This window comes from Chiloscyllium punctatum, chromosome 41 (genome assembly GCF_047496795.1).
Source record: "Chiloscyllium punctatum isolate Juve2018m chromosome 41, sChiPun1.3, whole genome shotgun sequence".
Taxonomy (NCBI): Eukaryota; Metazoa; Chordata; class Chondrichthyes; order Orectolobiformes; family Hemiscylliidae; genus Chiloscyllium; species Chiloscyllium punctatum.
The window spans coordinates 48874898-48900540 of NC_092779.1; the positions used below are offsets into that span (position 1 = coordinate 48874898).

The following is a 25643-nucleotide window of genomic DNA, read 5'->3' on the forward strand; positions in this document are numbered from 1 at the left end:
GAGGTCGGAATATTAAAATAAAATAAACAAACATGTTGAGTGGGTCTGACTCCTGGCGCCCGCCCACCTCCTCGGGGCAGCTGCTGTTGATTGACAGCAGGAGCTCGCGCTCCGCCCAACCGCCAGTTGAATCCTCTACCAATCTCGTCCATTCTGGGCTCGCAGGGGTGATCTGCTCACTTGTACCATTTTGTTTCAGTTTTCCTCAAGTATGGAGATCCCACGATGCCTGAATGGTATTATATATGCCAATCTTCTTGATTAAAAAAATGGCTGCGGCCTGATTTTGCTCGGTTATTTAAAACAGTACACCGTGGAACTAGCCTGTCCACCCCCGCGTCTTGCTCCCCCTGTGGTGTGGCCGCAGTGAGAGGTTCTTCACGGCTTTCAGTGACAATGGCGGAGTGCAGCGGCCCAGACAGACATAGGGAGAGGGGCGGATCCTGCTCCATCACCAACAACCCGGCTGGGAAAAGCCAGAAAGCCCCCGGGACTACGGTCGGCGCTGGGGAATATTGCAGGAAAGTGCAGGAGTGGCTGTGGCAGTACTACAGCTACGTGCAATGGCAGAGCTGGGTCATGATGATGGCCCCTCTCCCTCCCTATTACCCCTTCGTCAGCGGCGGGGCCAGGCAGAGCGAGGGGGAGGCAGCCGCTGCTCCTACTCCCGGAGTTAACAATCCCTTCCCCCTCTACCCTCCCTACCTCGGCGTTCCCACTGTGTCGCCAACCCCGGGTGAACAACCGCAGCAGCGGGAGGTGGCAACTGCTTCGGCGAGCGGCGTCAGGCTGCCAGCCACTAATGCGCAGCAACAGGCAGCGAATGTGCACCCGAGAGGTAAGGCACCACGGAAGATGTGTCAGCCGTTATGTGGGAGATTTGCAGTAGAAGAGGAACTGAATGTTGTAATTACAAACGTCTTGACTCTGCATTGCCGGGACGAGCTTCGGAAACAGCACCTAACCAAGATGAGAGAGTGACTGCAATTAGCTGTTGAAGTGACACGCAATGCTATTTTGCACGCAGTTGTTTTTCCATGAAATCACTTGACTGTTAAATGCTTATCAGTAGACTGCAGACGTTTATCTGATCGTAACTGCACTTTTTGATTATGCTAAATGGCTAGTGGGTCCCATGCATTGCAACCCTAAACTATCCTTGAATCTTGTTCACAGAAACGACCTCAACATATATGACTTGGAGATGGCGGTGTTGGACTGGGGTGTACAAAGTTTAAAAATCACACAACACCAGGTTATAGTCCAACAGGTTTAATTGGAAGCACACTAGCTTTCAGAGCGACGCTCCTTCATCAGGTGATAGTCGCTCCGAAAGCTCGTGTGCTTCCAATTAAACCTATTGGACTATAACCTGGTGTTGTGATTTTTATCAACGTATATGGTTAGAGACAAAAAAAACTGCTGATGCTTATGGACATCTGTACATGTCTGCAGTATGAAGGAAATAAATTATACCTAGTAATTCGGATTTAAAAGAATCAAGCAAACTATTGTAGCATTGAGGACAGTGAAATCTTAAGTATCACTGGTTGTCAATGAATAAGAACATGAAAGCAGGACTGGGCCCTCCAGCCTGTTGCACTACTCCATAAAACCAGCTACCTGATTGTGCCCTCACCTAGACCTGTTGCTTGTCTTCAGCCACGAATCTGTTCCTAATATATGTTACTTTAATGCCACATTATCCCCCACACTCCCTATTCTTAATGTACTTTCTAGAAATCTGTCGATCTCCATCTTGAACCTGCTCTATGGCAGAGATTCCACAGACTTCTGAGGGTAGAGAATTCCAAGAATTCACCATGTTCTAAATGAATAAAGCACCTTCATCTCAGTCTTAAATGGCCTACGCCTTATCCTGAGATTATGCACCTGGTTTTAGACTCACCAGCCAGGGGAAACTTCCCTATCCACCTTGTTGTTCCTTGTAAGAATTTGTTGGTTTCAATGAGGTCACATCTCATTCTTCAAAACTCTGGGCAACACAGGTCCAGTCTCCTCAAACTCCTGTCATAAAACAAAAAACAATGCTGGCATCCCAGATATATATTTCGTTCTTTTTTTTTCTCTTTTTTTTCCTCTTTTTTTTTTCTTCTCTCTCTCTCTCTCTCTCTCTCTCTCTCTCTCTCTCTCTCTCTCTCTCTCTCTCTCTCTCTCTCTCAACCTGGTGAATTTATTTGCACTCCCTTAGATTAGAATCAAAGCTGTATATAGACTTGGTACAACTGTAGTAAAACAATCTTGTATTTAAATTCCCTAGTGATGAAGACCAACTTCCTTTTTTTTCCCTTCTAGATTGCTTACTGCACCTGCATGTTAACTTTGTGACTCATGAATCAGGGCCTCAACTTGCCAAATGCTCAGTTTCTGTTTTTTCTACTAAAGTGAATACCTTCACACTTATTCACATTGTATATCACATGCCATGATCTAACCCACCCACTTCTCTTCCTTGTATCTTCTCAAATTACCTTGTGAAACTCTACACCGTGCAATCTTGAGAATGATCTGTTATTTCTTACTCTCTGCTTTTTGTCTTATGTCCTTCAAACATGAGTTTGTTCTTTGATTTTTGCTGACTCTGCCCAATTTTGCCATTCTTTTCTAAGTATTCAGTTATCATCACATCCTTTATATTACATTTACGATTTTCCAGTCAGCAGAAACCTTTTCAGAATCTATTAACTTTTGAAAGATAACCACCAAAGCATTCACTTTTTTTCTAACCGCCATCAACATTCTTAGATGAAGCTCATCTGGTCAAGTATATTAATTAAACTTCAGTTCAGTTCATGATGAGTATCATTTCTTTTACTGTTCATTTCTTTTAGTTCCTCAGTTTCATAAGTCCTTTGGTTGCCTTGTATTTCCAGAGATGTTCTGTGTCTTCTTTGAAGACAGGTGTGAAGTAACTTTAGTTTTTCTGCCATTCTCTTGTTCTCCACAATAAATATTGGCTCTATTAAAGCAAAGTTGAATCAAAATAACTTTAAAACTAGACAACTTAGTGAATATAGAGCAAAGCCATCCATATGCAGTAAAACTAATTAATACAGACTACTTCAGCTATGTTTTCAGAATATATTATGATCCCACAACTCCCTGATCAGTTTTTCACTTGCATTTCACTGACCACAGCCCGAAATTGAGTACAAAACTCTCACCTATCAAAGCCACACACCATCCTGACCTGGAACCATATCACTCTTCCATCACTGTCTATGGATCAAAATCCTGGACCTCACTTCCTAACAAAACAGAATGCACGCTCACCACATGGGCTGCAATGATTTAAGATGGCAGTTCATCACTACTTTCTCAAGGGGCAATAATGCTGACCTAGCCACCATGTTCCACATTTTACAAATGAAGAAATAACACCTGGACAAAAGTAGCTATGTATCTGGCACTGAATTTGGCAATTTTGAGCCAGTGATGGGAGTAGATTTAGACCATTCGGCCTATCGGATCTGCTTTGCTATTTGATCATATCTGATATTTTTTCCAACCCTGTTCCCCTGCTTTCTCCCGATTAACCTCTGATGTCTTTACCAATCAAGAACCTATCTCTATCTTAAATACACTCGGTAACTTGGCCTCCATAGCCCTGTGTGGCAGTGAGTTCCACAGATTAACCACTATCTGGCTGAAGAAATTCCTCATTTCAGTTCTAAAGAGGCATCCTTTCATTTTGAGGCTGTGCCCTCCGTTCCTAGTATCTCCTACTAGTGGAAACATTTTCCATGGCCACTTTATCCAGGCCTCTTGGTGTTCTGTAGGTTTTAATAAGATCCCCCTCATCCTTCTAAAGTTCAAGTACCGACTCAGAGTTCTCAACTGCTCCTCATATGACGAGCCCTTCATCCCTTGGATCACTTCTGTAAACCTCCTCTGGTTTAATGTTGCTCCCTTGGAGGCAAAGGTAAAAGTAATTATCATGAGGGATGAATAAAGAACAAGGGCATTGAACAAATATGTATCTCCCTTCACAGTAGAAGACAAGTTACAAAGCAGAATTATAGGATAACCTGGAGGCTATGAAGAATGGAAATTGATATCAGCAGAGAAGAAGAATTGGAAAAACTTAAGGGGGCCAAATCTAATAAATTTTCAGGATGGAATGGTCTGCATCTTAGGAGTACAAGAGATGGTGGGAAGGCTAGAAATCATTTTCCAAACTTCCCTTGATTCTAGATTAGTCTCAGTGGATTGGAAGTTAGAAAATGTAACACCTCTATTCAAGAAAGTAAGGAGAGAGAAATAGGAACATAATGCAGCCCATTTGATCTGACATCTGTTATTGGGAATGTGCTGGAATATTAATAGGGAAGTCTTATTTATGCACTTAAACAGAAATCTTAGTATGGTCAAACAAAGTAGAGAGATTTTTGTAAAGGAAAAAATGTTTAATAATTAATTTTAATGTTTTGTGAGGATCTAATTAGGTGCCTCTAGGTAATCCAGGATGCAGAATGGGAAAAAAATTGTGGTTGTAAGAGCTGCTGCTTTTGAGGTATTTTAGGTGTTGGACCTATCCGATCACGCAGATCAGTTGTAATGGCAGTTAGAGGCAGTAAGGAATTTACAAGAGCTGGGGATGTGATGGATGGCAGTTAAAGGAAGGGAGAAAAACTGCAGATATAGTTGGTTAGAAGGGTTATGGCCAGTAATGGTAGGAAAGGGAGGAAGATAAGGATATCCACAGGTGACTCCTGCACTATTCTCAAACAAATATGCTGTTTTGGAAGATGTAGGAGGTGATGGACTCTCAGGGGAACTTGCATGAACAGCCAAGTTTCTGGTACCGAGACTGGATCTAATGCAATGAGGGGCATGTCAGGTTCCAAGGGATCAATTGTGTTAGGAGACTGTCTAGTCAGAGGCACAGACAGACATTTCTCCAGCCGACAGCAGGAAATCGGAATTTTGTATTGCCTGCCTGGTGCCAGGATCAAGGATATCTTGGAGAGAGTACAGAATATTCACAAAGGGGAGAGGGACCAGTAGGAGGTCATTGTACACATTGGAACCAACAACATGGGAAGGGAAAATGATGAGATTCTGAAGGAGAAATTAGGAAGTTGGGCAGGAATTTAACAAGGAGGTATTCAAGGGTAGTAATATCTGGATTACTCTGGTGCTATGAGCTAGTCAGGGTAGGAATAGAAGGATAGAGCAGATGAATGCGTGAGAGGAGAAGGGTTCACATTTTTGGATCATTGGAATCTCTTCTGGGGTAGAAGTGACCTGTATACGATGGACAGACTGTACCTGAATTGGAAGGGGACTAATATATTGGCAGGGTGATTTACTCAAGGAGGTTTTAAACTGGTAGGGTTGAGGGGTGGGACCCAGCAAGATGATGAGAAAGGAGATCATTCTGAGCCTGGTACAGCTGGGAAAGGGAGCAAGACAAACAATCAGGAACAAAGCAACGAACGAGGTAAATTAAACAATTTATTTCAATGCAAGAGGCCTAACAGGGAAGGCAAATGAATTCGGGGCATGATTAAGAACATGGGACTTGGATATCCTAATAGTTACAGAGATGAGAAAGTCTATAGCCTTAAAGCTTGTACTTAAACATTTAAACTAAAATGTAATGTTGAATTATTGAACACATTTGCTGCACCCTAGAAAATGGACACGCAGGGAGGGTCCGGCCACGAAAAAGGGGGAACCCAAGTTATGCAGAAGATAAAAAAAAATCTGTTCTCGTCAAGTGATAACAGGATGCTTTAAGGCAATTAAGAATGTTTGCCTTAACATCAGTGAATCTGTGTAAACAGGACACTGAGTAACAACAATCACGGCTGTTCCCTTGTGAAATTAATGACAGTGTTTGATTCTGACCTCGAAACGTAACTCTACTATCAAAAGCCTTGTAATTGACGGTCAGGTCGTATCAATTATAATGGATTCATATTACCCCTTGCAAGCTAGGCAGACACAGAAGGAAAACTTGAGAATTCAGAAGGACATGAGAGAGAGGGGAAGACAGACCATTTTAGTACTGGGACTGCTGAAGCCAGTAGAAAATTAAATTTTGTGCTTACTTGCTATGGATTGAACTTAATTGTATTTTTGAGACTTTATGATGATTTTGAATAGCCCTTACTGGTTATGAAATGCAAACTGTAAAAGGTAATATTGATGAAGCTTTAATTTATCTGCTGTTCTTGCACACCATAACTACCCCACTGTCAATTCTAACTAGTCAGATCTTATGTATTATTTGAATTTGAATCACAATCCTGAAAAGAAAGCATGTTTAATTCAAGACTAATAAATCAGTTTACCGTAACATTTCAGCTTCAGGTACAGAATGATTGTGTGTAAGATAAAAAGCAGGAGTTTGCTCCCAGCTTAAAAATTATTCTAAAACTACTATTGAAGAGAATCTGACACAATCTGTCAGGAAGCCATTTTATGGTCAAAATTTTACCCTTCTTGATAAGAAGCCATTTTATAAAACAGGTGTATCTGATATGTGAGCTGTGTAAGGTTACCTTCTGAATTCTTCAATTAGCTCATAATGGTACCTCTTTATCATTGGAGCTTATCTTGCCAGCAGATGCCTAACTCAACCAGATTTGTTTTTCCCACCTGATGAATGGCTTAGGTCCTGTAGGAGTAATCAGTCAAGCACACACAGACCTGTCAATTAACCACTGTTATCTGTCGAATTAAGAACAGGCAGTGTTTTTATAAACTTTTTGTATAAAGGAAGCCTCTTTGTGAGAGTAAAGCAGAGTAGTCTGCGAGGGCTCTTGAAGAGCTGATATCCTGCTCTCCAGGAGCCCAGTTAGTTTAGCTTATAGGTATCAGTGTTATGTTGTAACAGTGATCCTATTGGTAAATAAAAGGGATGACTAAAATTAAACTAAACTGTCTGTAAGAGGTTTTTTTTAATTCCAGGCATCCAAACAGTACGATCTCTGGGACGAAACAAGAGAGGCTTACAGGTTGAGCCCACAAGGGATTCCCTGGGCCGGCCGAAATTTGTACTTTAACAGAGATGTAGCTCTGGGATGGACAGGACTGGCAAATCATTGTTTCAGGATACAAATACTATAGGAATGTTAGAAAGGTTGGGGGGGGGGGGGGGGGAATGGTGGGGAAGAAGAGGGGTGTGTTTTTTTTTTGATAAGGGATAATATTACAGCAATACTGAGGGAGGATATATCTAGGAATACATCTTGGTAAATTATTTGGGTGGAACTGACAAATAAGAAAGAAGTGATTGTCTTATTGGCATTGTACTATAGACCTCTGTAATAGTCAGCAGGAAATTGAGAAACAAATTTGTAAGGAGATCTCAATTATCTGCAAGAATAATAGGGTGGTGATGTTAAGAAATTTTAACTTAGACTGGGACTGCCATAGTGTTAAGGATTTAGATGGAGAGGAATTTAAGTGTGGTACAAGAAAATTGTCTGATTCAGTATGTGGATGTACCTACTAGAGAACGTGCAAGACCTGACCTCCTCTTGGGAAATAAGGCAGGGCAAGAGACTGAGGTGTCAATGAGGGAGCACTTTGGGACCAGTGACCATAATTCTATTAGTTTTAAATAGAGATGAAAAAAGATAGACAGGACCTAAAAGTTGAAGTTCTAAATTGGAAGAAGGCCAATTTTGACAGTGTTAGGTTAAAAACTTTGAAAAGTTGATTGGGAGCAGATGTTTTCAGGTAAAGGGATGGCAGGAAAATGGGAAGCCTTCAAAAATGAGACAACGAGGGTCCAGAGACAGCATGTTCATGTTAGGGTGAAAGGAATGGCTGGTAGGTGCAGGAAATACTGGATGACTAAAGAAATTGTGGTTTTGGTCAAGAAAAAGAAGGTAACATATATCAGGTATAGACAGCAGAGTTCGAATGAATCCTTATAAGAGTATAAAGGCAGTAGGAGTATACTTTAAGAGGGGAATCAGGAGGGCAAAAAGGGGACATGAGATAGCTTTGGCAAATAGGGTTAAAGAGAATCCAAAGGGAATTTATAAATACATTGAGTTCAAAAGGATAACTAGGGAGAAAATCGGGCACCTCAAAGATCAGCAAGGCAGCCTGTGTGGAAGATACTAAACAAGTATTTTATATCAGTGTTTACAGTGGAGAAGGATATGTAAGGTACAGAATGTGGGCAAATAGGTGGTGACATCTTGAAAAATTTCCATATTACAGAGGGGGAGATGCTGGATGTCTTGAAATGCATAAAGGTAGATAAATCCCCAGGACCTGATCAGGTATACCCTAGAATTCTTTGGGAAGCTAGGGAAGTGATTGCTGGGTCACTTGCTGAGATATTTGGATCATCGATAGTCACAGGTGAGGTGCTGGAAGACTGGAGGTTGGCTAACATAGTGTCACTATTTAAGAAAGGTGGTAAGGAAAAGTCAGTTTTCTGTAGACCTGTGAGCCTGACATCGGTGGTGGGCAAGTTGTTGGAGGGAATCCTGAGGGACAGGATTTGCATGTAACTGGATAGACAAGGATTGGAGTGTTGGAGATGACCTTATAGAGGTTTATAAAATCATGATGGGCATGGATTGAATATATAGACAAGGTCTTTTCCCTGCAGTGGGGGAATCCAAAGTTCGAGGGGATAGGTTTAGGGTGAAAAATTTAAAAGGGACATAAGGGGCAACATTTTCACGCAGCAGGTGGTGCGTGTATTGAATAAGCTGCCAGAGAAAGTGATGGAGGCTGGTATCATTACAAGATTTAAAAGGCATCTGGATGGCTTTATGAATAGGAAGGGTTTAGAGGGATATGGACCAAGCGCAGGCAAATGGCACTAAATGAGGTTAGGATATCTGGCTGGCATAGAAGAGCTGGACCAAAGACCCTTTTTCCATGCTGTACATCTCTAACATTCTATGACTCGAAGTGCTCATAGAACTACAGAATGGTTAGCGCAGAAGAGGTGTTAGTTTGGTCTGACATGTTTGGCATATTGTGAGCAATTCTGGTCTCCCTCCTATTGGAAGGATGTAATGAAACTTGAAAGGGTTCAGAAAAGATTTACAAGGATATTGCTAGGGTTGGAGGATTTGAGCTATAGGGAGAGGCTGAATAGGCTGGAACAGTTTTCCCTACAGCATCAGAGGCTGAGGGGTGACCTTATAGAGGTTTAAAAATCATGAGGGGTATGGATAGGATAAATAGACAAGGTCTTTTCCCTGGACGGTATGGGGTGAGGCGGGGGGAAGGGAGAGTCTAGAACTAGAGGGCATAGGTTTAGAGTGAGAAGGGAAAGATTTAAAATGGACCTGGATGTGTGCATGAATAGGAAAGGTTTAGAAGGATATGGGCCAAGTGCTGTCAAATGGGACTAGATTAATTTAGGATATCTGATCAGCATGGGTGAGTTGTACTGACTATGTCTATGACTATTGTAGGATACATGAAAGTGAACAAATAGGTTCTTACATTTTCAAATGGCATTTGATGAGGTGCTACATAAAAGATTAACAGACTGGAGGAGGCGTTGTGGGTTTGGATAATATACTAGCATAAATTGATTAGTTAATAGACAGAAAGATCAAGAATAAAGAGATTTTAACTTTAGGTGGTTCCCAGTTGACAAACAATTGACTTAAGAATGCTCATACTTATGAAAGAGATCCTGTATTAATTTTAAGGATCTAACGTGAGCATTTTCTCATACTTAAGCTAGGCTATTTTATATTGAACTGTATATTGTTTCAAATTTGTGTACAAATCCGCCTACTTCGGAATGGAACCCATTTGTAACCCAGCAAATTTCTGTAACTGAGTTCCACAGTGGTCAGTACTGGGCCCTCTACTATTTACAATCTATAATAATGACATTTGATAACAGTAAATGCAAGTTGTGAGGAAGATGTAAAGAAATATAGACAAGTTAGGTAAGTGAGTAACAACATTGCAGGTGGAATATAGTACAGGCAAATTTGAGGTTATTCTATTTGTTTTTAAAAATAGGTGAAGGGTATGTTTTAATAGGTATAAACCTTATAATATAGACACTAAGTCTATAAGTACGGCAAGAAATCAGGATGACTGATGGAGATTGGTTTTTGTTGCTAGGAGATTAGAATGCAGGAAAATAAATCATTACGATTGTATAGGACTTTGAGACTACGTCTAGAATACTGTATGCAGTTTTGTCTCTGTATATAAACAAGATTTGGCTTGCCTTGCAAGTGCTACCATAGAGCTTCACTGAATTAGATTCTGGGATGAGAGGCTGGATTGTCATCCCGTTCCCTCTTTAGTCGAAGTAAAACGCTCAGAGAATCAGTACAGTTTTACTACTTTCATCTTTGTTCTAGGCCCTGGAGGGAAAGAGAACAATCACCCATGTGCACAGGGACATGAGTTCTCAGTCTTTTCTCTGGAACAGCAGATTCTCAATGAATATTATAGTCATTTTACAGGAAGGACCATCCAGATAAGGAAACATTGGGTGATTGGGTGACTGTTACAATCCGCGAGTGTCAACAGTAAAGATTAAGCCATCTGCTGGTACACAATGAATTAATTGACTTCACATCATGAATACTTTTCACCTAGTTAAAATGACCTTACATACTGAATGCTTCCAATATTGTTAAATGGCTCTACTTAATGAATGCTTTTCAACCTTGTATACCCATTACCCTTGCCTCCAGCACCTAGTTGTTAACTGCAAGTTCTTATCTGATCTGAGTCATGCTCAGTTGAACCTCTTGTTTCACAAAACTCAAAACTTAACTCTTACCTAACATGCTCATACCCTGTACACATTCTCCGGATCAGTTGGGTCAGTTTTCTCTGGGGGTTTGAAGAATATGAGGTGATGTAATTGAAACATGTAAGATTCTTAAACGCTTGACAGATTATATATGGAGAATTTGTTTTCCCCTGGCTTGGGAATGTAGAATGAAGGCAGAACCTAAGAGTAAGGAGTGATCATTCAGAACTACAATTAGGAGAATTTTCTTCACTTGGAGGGTTACAGGGTTGTGGATTTCCACATTGAATATATTTCACGCTCAGAAAGATGGATTTTTGGTGTTTTAAGGAATTGAGGGATTGGGAAAAATTGAGTTGAGGTCAAAGATGAGCCATAGTCACATTTAATGGTGGGTCAGGCCTGATGAGCTACATGGCCCATTGTATGGATTTCTTGCACTCATTTTCAGTTACATCTATTGGGAAGTTAATATTGAGAGACAAACATTGTTGTGGTTTTACAATAATATGTATTACATAGTCTAAAGTGCCAGTTGTTCACAGCATATCATCCAGTTTGTCATGTGGAAAGCCACAAGAAATCAGGAATATCAGAGATCATTTGAATAGGTTACAGTCTTTTGCACAATGCCTATTTCTGTCTACGTGTGCATGTCCCTACTGTTTTCTTCCTTTACCAATGAATTCATAGATGTGAATGCTTGCAGCTTCTAGAAGCAGTTATCTATAACTGAAAGATTAGTAATGTCTGTTTTTACTGTGAAATTGGACAGACAAATGGTATACTAATGCAGATGAGGATTTTGACAATGGTGTCAAGTAAGCCGATCTCAAAACCAGTCTCATCGATCATAATGAGAATCTCAGTGGGTTCCTGAATGTGGAGATTTTCCATCACTTTGTTACCCAGAGCAGCAACAGTTTCCAAAGTCGGTAAGGTCTTTAGGATGAGAACATGGTGAGCGACTTTATGACTAGCATCTTTACCTCAAACTGCAACAGTTCAAGAAAAAGGCTGACCACTATCACCACCTTATGGGCAACTAGGTCTAAGCGATAATTCTGACTTTACATGGCCTGAGAATTAAAATGTTCTTTACTCAGATGAGCAATAATTGCTTGAGATAGTTGATTACAGTTGAATGCTATGAGAAAACCCTGTGTTTTGAATGTATGATCAATTAATGTGTGTATTAATATAGTAGTGGACTTGACAAGTTAGACCAGTACATGAAGAGTCCAAGCTGTACACTACCAACAAAACACAACCAGAACATTTGTAGTTGCACCAGTGTCATAAGAGTTGTTAAATCTAAACACCAATCTCTATTTGTGCAAGGAAAAAAAAAGTTGAAGCAACTATAACTGAATGTTCAGCAACAAATTAAAGCATCCAATAACGGAAGTCAGCAAGCATCTCAATACCTACAGATTCCATTCAGGCAGTGTGTCTCCCAACATTTCCCCATTGTAATCATTGCAGGATGGAAACTAATCACTCACTGAAACAGGGTTGTGGGAGCATTTAATAAATAACATGAAATCTAGGGACCAGCCCTCCTCTTCCAAAGAATTCTGTGCCTTCAGAGGTCATCAGAGTTCACATATATATTTTAAATCACCCTGTTTGGATATGTTATGATACAGCTCTGCGAAAGTTAAACTTGATTCTGGACCTTCTGGTCCAGAAGTAAAGACACTACTCTATCACAAGACCCTTTTACAGCATACTTGTTTATTTTGTTGAATACATTTTTTTTAAAAAGGCAATTGGCTTACTTTCAACGAACACAGAAAATTAAAGCACACAAGCAGGCCCTTCAGCCCTCCAAGCCTGCCCCGATCCAGATCCTCTATTTTAACCTGTTGCCTATCTTCCAAGGATCTGTATCCCTCTACTCTCTGCTCATTCATGTATCTGGCAACGTGTTCCGGGTACCCACCACCCTCTGCAAAAGGAAATTTCCATGCATATCTCCCTTAAACTTTTCCGCTCTCACCTTGTACTTGTGACCCTTAGTAATTGAGTTCCCCCCACACTGAGGGAAAAAGCTTCTTGCTATGCACCCTGTCTGTACCTCTCATGATTTTGAAGACCTCAATCAGGTTTTCCCCTTAACCTCTGTCTTTCTAATGAAAATAATCCTAATTTACTCAACCTTCATTCCAGGCAACATCCTGGTGAAACTCCTCTGCACTCTCTCCAAAAGCATCCATATCCTTCTGGTAACATGGTGACCAGAACTGTAGGTAGTATTCCAAATGTGGCCAAATCAAAGTCCTATACAACTGTAACATGACCTACCAACTCTTGTACTCAATACTCTTGTCTGATGAAGGAAAGCTTGACATATGCCGCCTTGACCACTGTGTTGCCACCTTCAGGGTACAATAGACCTGAACATCCAGAATTCTCTGCACGTCAGTTTTCCCCAGGGCTTTTTCACTTACTGTATAGTCCGCTCTAGAATTCGATTACATGAATGCCTTAGGACCCAGGGACTGTTTAATCAGGTACTGCCACCAAGTTTAAAATACAAACCACCGTCAATTATCAGCAGGCAAGAGGAACAGCAGAAAAGAACGGCCACAAAATGCTAAGGGTTATGATGCCCAGAACCGTCTCCATTTTAAAAAAACTGGGAAATTGCACGCCAAAACATTCTGTGCTCCAACACCCCCGATCCGGAATGGACAACTGCAATAGAACAAGCTTCTGGCTGTAATTATAATCATCACTTCTTGGAGTAATGAAGTTCTCCTTTCTTTAAATGTTTTACTTCCTTCTCTCTGGTACTTAGTTTCAGAGCTTATTTGAAGTAGTAATCTTGGTACTTTATATGTATTTTGAGGTTTTCTTATCCACTTATTTTATGATAGCATCACACATCCCAATTATACTTTGCAATAATAATTTTGCCCTGCTTAAAAATGCTACTCTTAAAATCTTCATGGAGTTTATCATTGATCGGTATCATTTGTCTTGATCAGTATCGTTAGCATGTCTTCATCGAACTTTAAATGTCATGTTTGACTATCGTGCAAATATATTTTCAAAATAATCAGAATCACTTTGTCATATTTTTAAAGGACGTGAATACACTATTCCATCTCTGATGCATCGGTTTCTTGCAGAGATGGTAGATTTTCTGATCCTGTTTCTGCTAAAAGCTATTGTGGTGCTAACAGTGATGCACATCTGTGGGATCAAGTAAGTAACACCAATTTAACTGAAACCATTCACTGCTTGGCATTCATATATAAATAACACAGCCAATCATATTGGGAATAATATTTTATTGATTGAGTTGTCATTAATAAATGAAAGTTAACAATGAGATAAACCACGTAAAATTGTCACTTGTTGATGATGTTGTTTATATTGGAGTTAACTGCAAATCTCTGACATATTGGCCACCATAAGGTGATGTTCTGGTCTCAGTTCTGATTACAGATAAGGAAACAAATTACTTCAATCGGTGTTGGAAGCGCATAAAGTCCAGTATTGCTCTGTCCAAGTGTTCTGTAGTTCATTGCTAATTTTAGCAATTATTTTTAGCAACCCCTTTTAGTTGGTGTAACACATGTCTAAGGAAAACTGTGTGGGGGAATATTGGAGACACTTTGTCCTCATCTTTTTCAAATGTGCTTTATTCTTGTGTGTATTCTAAATTTGAGGGTGGAGAGGGGAGAAGTCAGAGTTGATGAATTGTGCATTTGGTTTCTGTAACAGAACTGCAATTTGATCGAGGGACCGTAAGTTCATAAACTATGCAAATGAACTGGGATGGGTTACAACACTATTGAATTCATGTCACTTGTTTAAACCAGTGACCAAGAAAAATATGTAAGCAGAAACATCTCACAATAGCACATACTGGTAGCAATAGTTAAGCTACCAGCAATAATAATTTTTTGTCATGGCAAATCAATATTAAAAGCTGAACAGAAGTGTATACAGGATTGTGAGATACTTTACGTGATAATATATAGTTCTGCTGTTGACATAGTATTTAATCATCTATAGGACACTACCGGATAAAATATGTTACAATCTTTAGGACTCTATGCAACACTGTAGCAGGATATTTTAACTCAGTTATTTATAATATAATAATGTAACAAGATTTTTCAACTGGGGATCCAAATTCTCCAGAAATCTGCAAGAAAGTTTTTAGGGCTTGGTCAAATCGGTTCATTCAAGAATGAAATAATTTTAAAGATCTCCTTTAACAAACTGAGTCCACAAATAAAAAGAGTAAAATTGATCAATACTGATGCCATGAAGCCCCATTTATTACTACTAAGACTCCAGCATTATTTTTTCGCTCATATCCAGCTCCAAAAGAAGATTTAGTTTAGTTCAGTTTTGTTTAATTTATCCACCAGTGCATGCTTGGAGCAATGTGCCACTGATTCTATTTGAGAGAAGAGGAGATCTCCTGAATTCTGTTCCAGGCTGGCTTTGCAGCTTCACTCAGCTGCCATGTTTAAATCTGTTAAGTAGAGCAACAGGTCCAATGATGTCCAATTCATGGTTTAAATGATCTGAGAGTTAAATTGTAATGTCAGTCATTATTGGGTTGATTTTACCTCAAACTCTTCATATAGCTTACTGTTGTTTGTTGGAGACAACTGTTCATTGTTGAGGGTGATGTGGGTGCTCAAACAGTGTGCTCCTGAGAACTCATTCAAGGGCATTGTATACATAAGGTGTAAATGGCCATGAACATCACCTCTTCATATTGAAATGTGAGCCTAGAGTTAGGTGTACATTGTATATGGTGACTCATCTGATTGTCTATTGTGAGATCTTGCTATCTGTAAATTTGTTACTGGTTACCCCCCATGTGTCAGGAGTTACCATGTGTCAGAGTTGTTTTAAAAGTTCATTGTGGCAGATTTTTTTTTATTACTATGGGCAATGAATTGATCAAAAATATTGAGACTTCTGATCCATCGTATTGTCCAATGGGATTTTGTTGCACACCAAACTTACAGCAGTCAGAAATATAATTGCCACATAATGCAAAATATGCTTAATACAACCCTACAGTGTGGAAACAGGCCATTTAGCCCAACAAGTCCACACCGACCCTCCGAGTAACCCACCCAGACACAATCCCCAACCCTATTATACTACATTTACCCCTGACTAATGCACCTAAGCTACACATCCTTGAATACTATGGGCAATTTAGCAAGGGCAATTTAGCAAGGCCAATTCACCTAACCTGCGCATGTTTGGATTGTGGGAGGAAACCGGAGCACCTGGAAGAAAGGTAGTTAGCACTGCCGCCTCTCAGCGCCAGGGACCTGGACTCAGTTCGATTTTCTGGCAACTGTCTATGTGAAGCTTGCACATTCTCATTGTGTCTGTGTGGGTTTCCTCTGTGTGCTCCAGTTTCCACCCAAAGACTAAAGATGTGCAGGTTAGGTTGTTTGGCCATGCTAAGTTGTCCATAAGTGTTCAGCGATGTGCAGGCTAGGTGGATTAGCTATGGGAAATGTCAGGTTACAGGGATGGGGTGTTTCTGGGTGGGATGCTGTTCGGAGGGTTGGTGTGGACTTGATAGGCCGAATGGCTGCTTCCAAACTGTAGAGATAATATTCTGCAGTTGCGTTTTTTTGCTCAAGAAATTGAATGATCTATTTATTTGAATAAAGCATTTTAGATACAACTTAGCTATTTTCTGCTCAATTATTTAAATTAACAAGATTTAAATAAAACAACTTAGTTTTAAGCAGAATCAATGCCATTGGGAACATTTTGCTAAATCTGAATACTGAAATATAAGGTTGCCCTGAAAATATCACTTGGGTGGCATGGTGGCATAGTGGGCGGCACCGTGGTTAGCACTGCTGCCTCACAACGCCAGAGACCCAGGTTCAATTCCCACCTCAGGGACTGTGTGGAGTTTGCCTGTGTCTGCGAGGGTTTCCTCCTGGTGCTCTGGTTTCCTCCCACAGTCCAAAGATGTGCAGGTCAGGTGAATTGGCCATGCTAAATTGCCCATAGAGTTAGGTAAGGGGTATGGGTGGGTTGCGCTTCGGCGGGTCGGTGTGGACTTGTTGGCCCGTAGGGCCTGTTTCTACGCTGTAATGTAATCTAATCTTAGTTGTTAACACCTATAATATTATATTATGAAAACAGAAGATGGCTGGAAATAACTCAGCAGGTTTAGCAGCATCTGTGGATAGTGAAAGGGTCACAACCTAGGAGGCTAATTCTGTCTGACCCGATGTGTATTTTCAGTATTTTGTTTTTATCAGAATTCTGGCAGTTGCAGTACTTTGCTTTTGTATATGTTCTCCCATAACCCTTTGTATATGTTGTCCACTGCAAAACAGTGATTAGCAGCTCAATGTAAATTCTTATAAATTACCACAAACTGCAGCATAATTCTGATATACAGATAATTGTCAGCAGATTATCATAGATTTTACTTCTGGTTTTAATTTTCATTGAAAACATTAGGCAAAATATTACAGAGAATGTTTTATGGAGCTTGAAAATATGTGGATTAGATTTTCAGCACTATTGGAAATGGGAATCCTTGTCTGAGCAATGTTTTTACCCAGCAATTCGAAAAACTGATGTACTCTGCTTCTATTGATCAACATTTGTGAAAGCATACTTTTATGGTCATGCATCTTGCTGTGTTTTGATATGCAGGGATCTTTCCAAATTTGCTCTAAATTACATAATTGAAGAAATTGATGAAGACACTTCTCTAGAAGATCTTCAGAAAATGATGGCTGTAGCACTGATGTACAGACTCTTGGTCTGTTTTTATGAGGTAAAGAGTTCATTAGAATCTTGAAATTCTGATATTTGAGAATGATGACTGATGTTAATGAGCCATGTGAAGTAAAATTGATTGACGTTGTCTGATTGCTAAGGTAGTAGTGCAAAGATCTTATGGTTTTCATCCAATTGGTATTAGAGAAATATGGTTGGAAGGTCATCAAGGTTGGGGATCATGACATTTCATAAAGGCCAACAGAATGGCAGAGGAGACAATATAACAGAATAACTGAAGGGGAATGATGCAAGGACAGTGTTTTTAAAAAAAAATCTTGCCACAGGAGATTCAGGAAGTAGAATTGTATGGATAGGCAAAGGGATAATACTCGTGACCCACACAAGTGCCAGACAAAGACTATCTCCAACAAAAGAGAATCTCCTCATCTCCTATGTTTGATCTCATATATTCTCAATGAGAATCTGAGTCGTGGGGTGGATGCAGGTGACTTTTATTTACAATTTACAGCTAAGTTACTGCATAACTTACTGCAAAAAGGCATGAAGGTACACAAAACATAAAACATTTTAACTTGCAGTGCACACCCCACACTCCCCAGCAGAGTTGAGTTGTCCACCAGTAATTGGCTCTTGGCTTGCTAATGACTGAGTTTGATAGATCTATTGTTCACACCTTCTTCGCGCCAACCCTCTCCTCTCTTTCCCCCCCCCCCCCCCCCCCCTCTTTTCCTTCCTTCCTTCCCTCCCTCCCCACTCCCCTTCCTTCCTTCCTCCCTCTCCACCCCCCCCCCCCCCCCAAGGTAATGACCTTCCCTTCCCTCCTTTTTTCTTTCTTCCTTTTTCCTCCCCTCCCCTCCCCTCCCCAATGTTTGTCTACACCTTATCTGTCTTTCCACAATAGTTACATTTGCCAACTGCTCCGCCCTAACTGGCACTTACCTAGAACAGGAACTTTCTAATTGCTCATTACAGGGAATACAAAAGATGCAATGATGGGGGGGGGGGGGGGGGGGGGGGGCATTTTTTCCTGTATGCTTTTAGTGATTTTCTTTAACTATATTACCAAATACTTCAAGAGAAACAACTAATTCTGCAACCTTGAGATATTAGCTGCTATATACAGTGCTGCTATTGTTGTCAAATGTTACGTTATCATCTATGTTCTTGCAAGAATGATTGCACATTCAGCAACTTGAAAAATGTTACTGTCACCATTAGTTATGGGCAGCCCTAACATCCTCTTAACGTTCAATGCATAACCATTCTAATGTCAACATCTCGAAGGTTACCATCTAATTGGAAATTTGTCCAGCCATTTAATACCTGTGGCTACACGAGCAAGTCAGAGGCTGAGAATTCTGCGGCAAGGAATTCATTTCTAACTCCTCAAAGCATATCTACCATCTACAAGACTCAAATCAGGCGTTTGATGAAATACCGTCCAGTTGTCTAGATGAGTGCGATTCCAACAGCACTCAAACTTAATACCATTAAGTACAAAGCAGCCTGTTTGCTTGACATCCTACCCACCATCTTCAACATTTGCTGCCTCCACCACTGACAGTGACAACAATGTGTACCACCTAGAAAGTGCACTGCAGCACTGTCGTAAGCTTCCTTCGATAGCACCTTCCAAATCTTGACCTCTACCATTTACAAGGACAACAGGAGCAGATACATGGCAAAATCTTTGACAGCAGTACTCAATCCAGGCCACGTATTACTCTGATGCAAAAGTATATTACTGTTCCTTCACTGTCCGCCAGGTCAAAATCCTGGAAATCTCTTCCTAACAGCACTTTGTGTGTATCTACCTAACATGGACTGAAACAGTTCAAGTTGGTGGATCGTTATTATATTCTCAGTGTATCTGGGGATGGGTAACAAATATTAGCCTAACACCCACATCCCATGAAAGAACTGAAAAAAGGAAATAAATTTGCAGGGATGTGGGAAATGGATTACGGTACAGGAACTCAGAATGGACATTGTGGACCAAATGTTTCCTCCTTGAAATATGTGTGATTCTGATTTAATTTTGTCATCTTGATTTCCAGATTGTCTGCCTCTGGGGAGTTGGAGGTGCCACACCTGGCAAGTTTCTGCTTGGGTTGCGAGTTGTGTCATGTGACAGCTCTGTGCTTGTTGCTCCTAACCGGGTATTGGTGATTCCAGCACAGAATGTCAGCATATCATCGTAAGTGACATTGTGATCCCTAAGAAACAACAGTTTCTAATGCGTATGTATGTGAGCAAATGTATTGTTTTGCAAAGGTATGGGGCTTACCTTTAATTCAGCTGTAGTCTTGCATCTGTATTCTTTTTTAAATAACATTATTTTAGTTACACCATTGGATTAGCACAGAACTTGTATATGCCTCCACTCAAGGCAATTAATAACAGATAATTTAATTCCTCTTGTGTGTTTTACATTTGCAACTGTTTTAATTTATTTGGAAGGGGTTGGTGATCTGTGCATGTGATAATTTAAAAGAGCTAACTTTGTGATAGATTAAAAAGGTACTTGTACCTGACAATGAATAAGGCCATGGGCAATGTTTAAGAATAGGAATGTATGTAGCTCTGTGAATGGTTTCTGAGAGTCAGTTAGCTAGAATGAGGACATAACTTCTGATTCCTGTCAGCTATATGTTGATGGGGTCAATTAGGTAAGTTTGTAGTAGTCTCAAAGGGGGTGCAGGTGTGTTGAGACACACATCTATTTCTGGGTTGCTTAATTCTGGGCAAGTCTGGCAAGACCAACAAAGGATGGTAAGCAAAATTCATTCATTCTTTCGCTGTCTTGGTGTGTTTGAAGTTTTTAATTTTATGCAATAACCAATTAGCTTGACTGTGTGCCACATGTTTTTAAAATGCAAAAATATGTGTTAAGCTGAGCCTTCCTCAGAAATTTAGGTTTTGACTCGTGGGCTACATACCTGTAGTATGTTACTGTATACAGAATACAGTTCTGTGATTTTATTTTAACCAATAGTCGACTGAATTTTAACATGCTCTAATTTGATCTCATGCAAGTTCCTCATTGTATTTGGTGTCCTCTTTTTGTTTGAATTTTGAACGTTAGTGGTGAGATTTATACAGATTAAATTTTAGGCTGCATGTTATCGAAGCTCAGTATTCCATAACTCAGTGACCTAGAAAAAGACTAAACATTCTTCTCATAATGCGTTACAGTTTGGATTAAGTTTGTTCAATTGGATTCACTCAGTCAATATCGAATGAACTGAGAATTATAGAAGTTCATGTCTTGTGCTTCACATTAGAAATTTGATGGTGGAAGACAGTGTCATCAGAGAAGGCATATCCAGTAAAACTAATAAGGGAAAATCTCATCAGGTACACTGTTAGCCGATAAATTCCTAGTTTGTGCTCTCGATGTGTTTAAGTTGCGAATGCACAACTATGATTGATGCTGTCAACTATTTTAAAAAAAATTCCAATTATTTTTATATGTTGGAATTTATATAAAGTGCTTCATTTTTTTTTGAGCCCAAAACTAGATCATTGGTATATGATCATTAATAAATCCACAAGGGTATTCACAAGAAACTCCATCCGATGTGAGTAAAACATGGAATTTACTACCCAGGAAGTGATTGAGGCAAATTGCAAAGATGCCTTTTGAGTTGAGGCTTGTTAACCATGCGGAGGAGAATAGACTAGAGTGTTATGCCGATAGTGAGATAAAGTAGGTTGGAGCTAGGCTTCTGTGGAACAGAAGAATGTCAGAATAAACCAAAATGCTGAATAACCTGTACTTGTTTTGTAAGTTCTATGCAGTGTGTAATAAATTGGTGCAGTGATAGTCATACAGCATAGAAACAGATCCCTTGGTCCAACCAGTCCATGCCGAACATAATCCCAAACTAAACTAGTCCCACCTTCTGCTCCTGACCTATATCCCTCCAAACCTTTCCTATTCATGTAGTTATCCAAATGTCTTTTAAAAATTGTAATTGTACCCACATCCACCACTTCCTAAGAAAGGTCATTCTCTCTTTGTAAACAATTTGCCCCTCATGTCTTTTTTAAATCTGTCCTCACATTAAAAATGTGCCCCGTTGTCTTGAAATTCTCCATCCTAGCAAAAAGACAACTTTTATTAACTTTTGTCTATACCTCTCATTATTTTATAAACTTCTATTAGGTCACCTCTCAGCCTCCAATGCTCCAATGAAAAATCTTCCAGCCTTTCTTTATAACTCAAGCCTTCCATATTTGGCAACATCCTGGTAAACCTCTTCCAAACCCTTAATAATATTCTTCCTATAACTGGCCATCAGAACTGGATACAGTTTTCCAGAAAGAGGCCTCATCAATGTCCTGTGCAATCTCAACATTACTTCCCAACTCCTATATTCAAAGGACTGAGTAATAAAGGCAAGCATAGGCAAAAATGAGGACTGCAGATGCTGGGAACCAGAGTTTAGATCAGAGTGGTGCTGGAAAAGCACAGCAGGTCAGGCAGCATCCGAGGAGCAGGAAAATAGACATTTCGGGCAAAAACCCTTCATCAGGAATAGAGCTATAAATAAAGGCAAGCATGCCAAACATCTTTTTAACCACCCTGTCTATAGGTGACTAAAAATTAAAAGAATTATGTTCGTGCACCCCTAGGTCCCTCTGTTCTGCAACACTACCCAAGGCCCTACCATTAATTGTATATGCTCTATCCTTGTTTGTTATACCAAAATTTAGATTGAATTCCATCTGCCATTTTTCAACGCATTAACCCATTTGATCAAGATCCTTTTGTAATCTTGATGAAATTCAAGAATAATGGAACAGATAAACCACTTAAAATTGTAACAAAACTGTGGAAAGGGGCAAATCTCCTTTCTAAAGGTAATGCATATTTATTGTCAGATGTTTTGTTATTTGTAACAGGTCTTCAATACGAGCATTGATCAAGAATTTTTCAATTGCATTCTTTTTCCCCGCGTTCGTTACATTGCTTTTTTTTCAACATAATCGTACAGCCTACGATATAGTAGCTGGGACCATTGTGGTAAAGAGAAGTGGAGGAAGGTAAAGACTCTGCAAGTGACTATAATTTTTTTACTCTGCTCGTCCCATTTGTTAAGTTCTGCATTATTCAGAAGGAGAAGAAAAGACCCTTCGCTGTCTTCACTCCAAAGTAATGGATTTTTTGAGAACTAATTTGGAAATGAATACATATACAGTAAAGTACCTACGAGGATTTACAGGAATTGATTTTGGTCTTGGGAATGAATCTCCTCCAGTGCTTAAGTGTAGTCTTTAAAATGTGGATCTTGACTGACTCGCAGGTTCCACATCAGAAATATGCATAACTTTTGAAATTAACGTCTTAATCTTCCACAAAAATTGCATGGCTACATTTGAGAAATCTCAACTTTAAAATTTACAATTGCTGTTTTACTTCAGTCTCCTCGTCGTGACATTTCTATTTTGTGTGTGGCTGCTGCTTTGGAAACTTCTGCTCGGGAAGAAAACGACTTGCAGCTGATCAACTTGAAACAATAACCAAGGCGTTGTTAATAGCTGTCAACTTCCCTCCGGAAATATAACTGGACAAATTGGATTAGTGAAGAAGTTTTAAATCATGAAACCTTCCACTAAATATTCAGAGGAAAAGCAGATTTGAAAAGAGCATACTTTCAAACCTACCTTATTTTTAGCACATTAAAGGTTTCAATTGTTTATAACGTTGATACCTGTTCTGCAATAGTAAATCCATATGCTCAGTATTAGAATTAATTCTATTCAGTTTGATTCCCAAAGATTATGTAGGATTTTTGAAAAATATACTTCGAGTAACATGTTATGACTCTTATGTGCAAATTATATTTTTAAATGGATGTTCTTGCATACTTGTGATTTGTTTTGTTTTTAAAAACATTATTATTCTTTGCATCCACACTGAGTTGCTTTCATGACTGATTATCCTGGCCCCTGAACCTACCACCTCAATGTAACATGACTTCCTCAGAAAACTCTTTACTACCGGTCATGTGCTGTTTTACACAAGACAGCATGTCGTCTCATGCTGTCATCAATTACAAATTCATACTGAACTTTTTTTGCGTACCCATGATACTTGGTATAACTCATGGGTAGACTTCCATTCGGTTTAACGTAGTAGGAATTTGAGAGTATCTGGAGGTCCACTGTCAGATATTTTCCCATTTAATGGTCTGACCAAATTATCATTCATGCTTGCCAAATGCCAATTTATTCTGTTAGGCCCTAAATGCTGTGGCAAGGCAAACTGTACTTTTCCCAGCATTAATGATATTTCCTGTTCACTCATATAAAAGTGTTAACTAACATGTCTTGTTTATGGATATACATTTAAATAATATATCATTGAGGTATTTGGAGATATTTAATGAACTTTTTGTCTGGTGACTTTGTTTATTTTTCTAGTTGAGATGATATATGTCAAATGATCCATGCAACGTCTTTTTTTTTCAGGGCTACTTAATTGTTGATCAATGAGAATCCTACTTAATATTTTTGGTAGAAGAGAGGAAGCAATTGAAGCATCGCAGTTCAGGCACTTTACTTTGCCCACAGCTCTGATCTGCGACTAAAAATTGAGCTGCCCTTTTGTGATAATGACCAGTGTGGAATGATGCTCCCTGTGGCTACAGTCAGAACTGTATCATTTGTATTTATAGCTGCAGTCAATATGAACTGTAAAGCTGGCCCTGCCAGTGGCACAAGTGGCAAGCTGTCTTTACTACAGACTGTCATACTAGCCTAAGTGAAGGCTGCTGTGCCATATTGAGTAGGATCACAAAATCTTCATTCAGCCCTGCCTCCACTTTTCCAGTCAAGTAGCAGGTTTAGTTTTATGGATTTGACAATTTTTGTACCAGCCACTCTTATCTGAAGAAATTTTTTTGCAAGGTTGAAACATGTCAAAAATATACACGTTTTAAAAGTTAACAGCTATTTTATCGTCACATGCAGTAAATAGCTGGAGCTCTTGTGGCATAGTAGTAGTGTGTCCACCTCTGGGTCAAAAAGCCCAGGTTCAAGTCTTCTCTAGTCCTGAGATCTGTATGACATATCTGAACAGGTTGATTTAAAAACACCATTTTATGCAGCTATTTGCTATTAAATGGCCATGTCTTTTTAAATGTACCCCTTATCTTGCATTATCTTGCCTTATTTTTAACAATGCTAAGACAATGTATTGTTGAAGCTGAGTATAGCATTGGCTGTGGCCAACACAATATAGGTCCTCTGATGGATGCAGGGTCAGAGACCTAATCTACCCAGCATTCTTGACCATACTTCAACTGAGAAATGTTGACTGAATTTGGAAATATTGTCAAATACTGACAGCAATGTGGGCTGTGTCTGGGAACTCAACTGTTATCTTGAAAGGTGTGATGGTCGACCTTTTGCAGAAATAATTTGTATACATTACAATATTAAACTCATGGTTATTGCAGATCCTCTTATCACCCTGGATTTAAATATTTTTTCACTTTCAATCTCATGCATAATTTCCATAATATTATACCAAACTATTTGATTTTTTTCTGTGATGCAAACTTAAAATTGTTTTTGCAAAGGAATCCAATCTTAGAGGACGTAAATTTATGGTTTAGTTTTCTTGTTTGATAGAAGTGGCAGTTTTATTTTAGCTGCCATTTCAGTCACGTTAAGTCTGGTGACCGTTGTGATTAAACAGCCTGTGAACTTATAAGATGTAAGCAGTGAAGTTCTATGCTGAGAAAGTGGAATATTTCTGTGAGAACCAGTAGTCCCATAACATTGATTTACTGTAGCTCTGTCCACTGTAATGGTAATGAAACTGCCTTTCTCACCTCCTTTTCTGGAGGGAGCAATGTATAGCACAGTTCCTAACTAATTAACACAAATCAACCTGTCCGATTCAGCCAGTTGCTGGTTTTACAGTAGGACTGCATACTTTTGGGAAATGTTCTGACGCGTGTCAAATGACTTCAAGCAAAACTAATTTTGATGGTGAAAGTTGATTTTGTTCGATGTTTTTCATAACTGAGCCAGAAAACATTGACTCTGCAGGAGGATAATTCTCCATCTGTTACTAATGTATTGCCACAATGTAGTCAGTGTTGCAGGAAAATTTGAGGTTGAC

At 39.5% G+C, this 25643-nt stretch overlaps 1 protein-coding gene across 2 annotated transcripts; it reads left to right on the top strand.

Moving 5' to 3' along the window:
- Positions 1 to 221: 221 nt before the first annotated feature.
- On the top strand, positions 222 to 24971 carry fam8a1b (family with sequence similarity 8 member A1b). Of its 2 annotated transcripts, none has more exons than XM_072560882.1 (5): positions 222 to 838; positions 13831 to 13951; positions 17417 to 17540; positions 19564 to 19703; positions 22507 to 24971. In XM_072560882.1, the coding sequence occupies exons 1-5, from the start codon at positions 397 to 399 to the stop codon at positions 22685 to 22687; spliced, it is 1008 nt and encodes a 335-aa protein (XP_072416983.1). In that variant the 5' UTR covers positions 222 to 396; the 3' UTR covers positions 22688 to 24971. The 2 variants fall into 2 exon arrangements, with proteins under 2 accessions (XP_072416983.1, XP_072416984.1); XM_072560883.1 differs by having other exon boundaries at positions 231 to 838; positions 22415 to 24971.
- The last annotated feature ends 672 nt before the right edge of the window (positions 24972 to 25643 follow it).

What these genes read in the sequence shown, in the direction of transcription:
- fam8a1b (XM_072560882.1), top strand. Translation starts at nt 397, where the DNA reads ATGGCGGAGTGCAGCGGCCCAGACAGACATAGGGAGAGGGGCGGATCC. An exon ending in AGCGAATGTGCACCCGAGAG is followed by an intron (nt 839 to 13,830) that starts GTAAGGCACCAC and finishes ATATTTTTAAAG; the next exon opens with GACGTGAATACACTATTCCA. An exon ending in TCTTGGTCTGTTTTTATGAG is followed by an intron (nt 17,541 to 19,563) that starts GTAAAGAGTTCA and finishes CTTGATTTCCAG; the next exon opens with ATTGTCTGCCTCTGGGGAGT.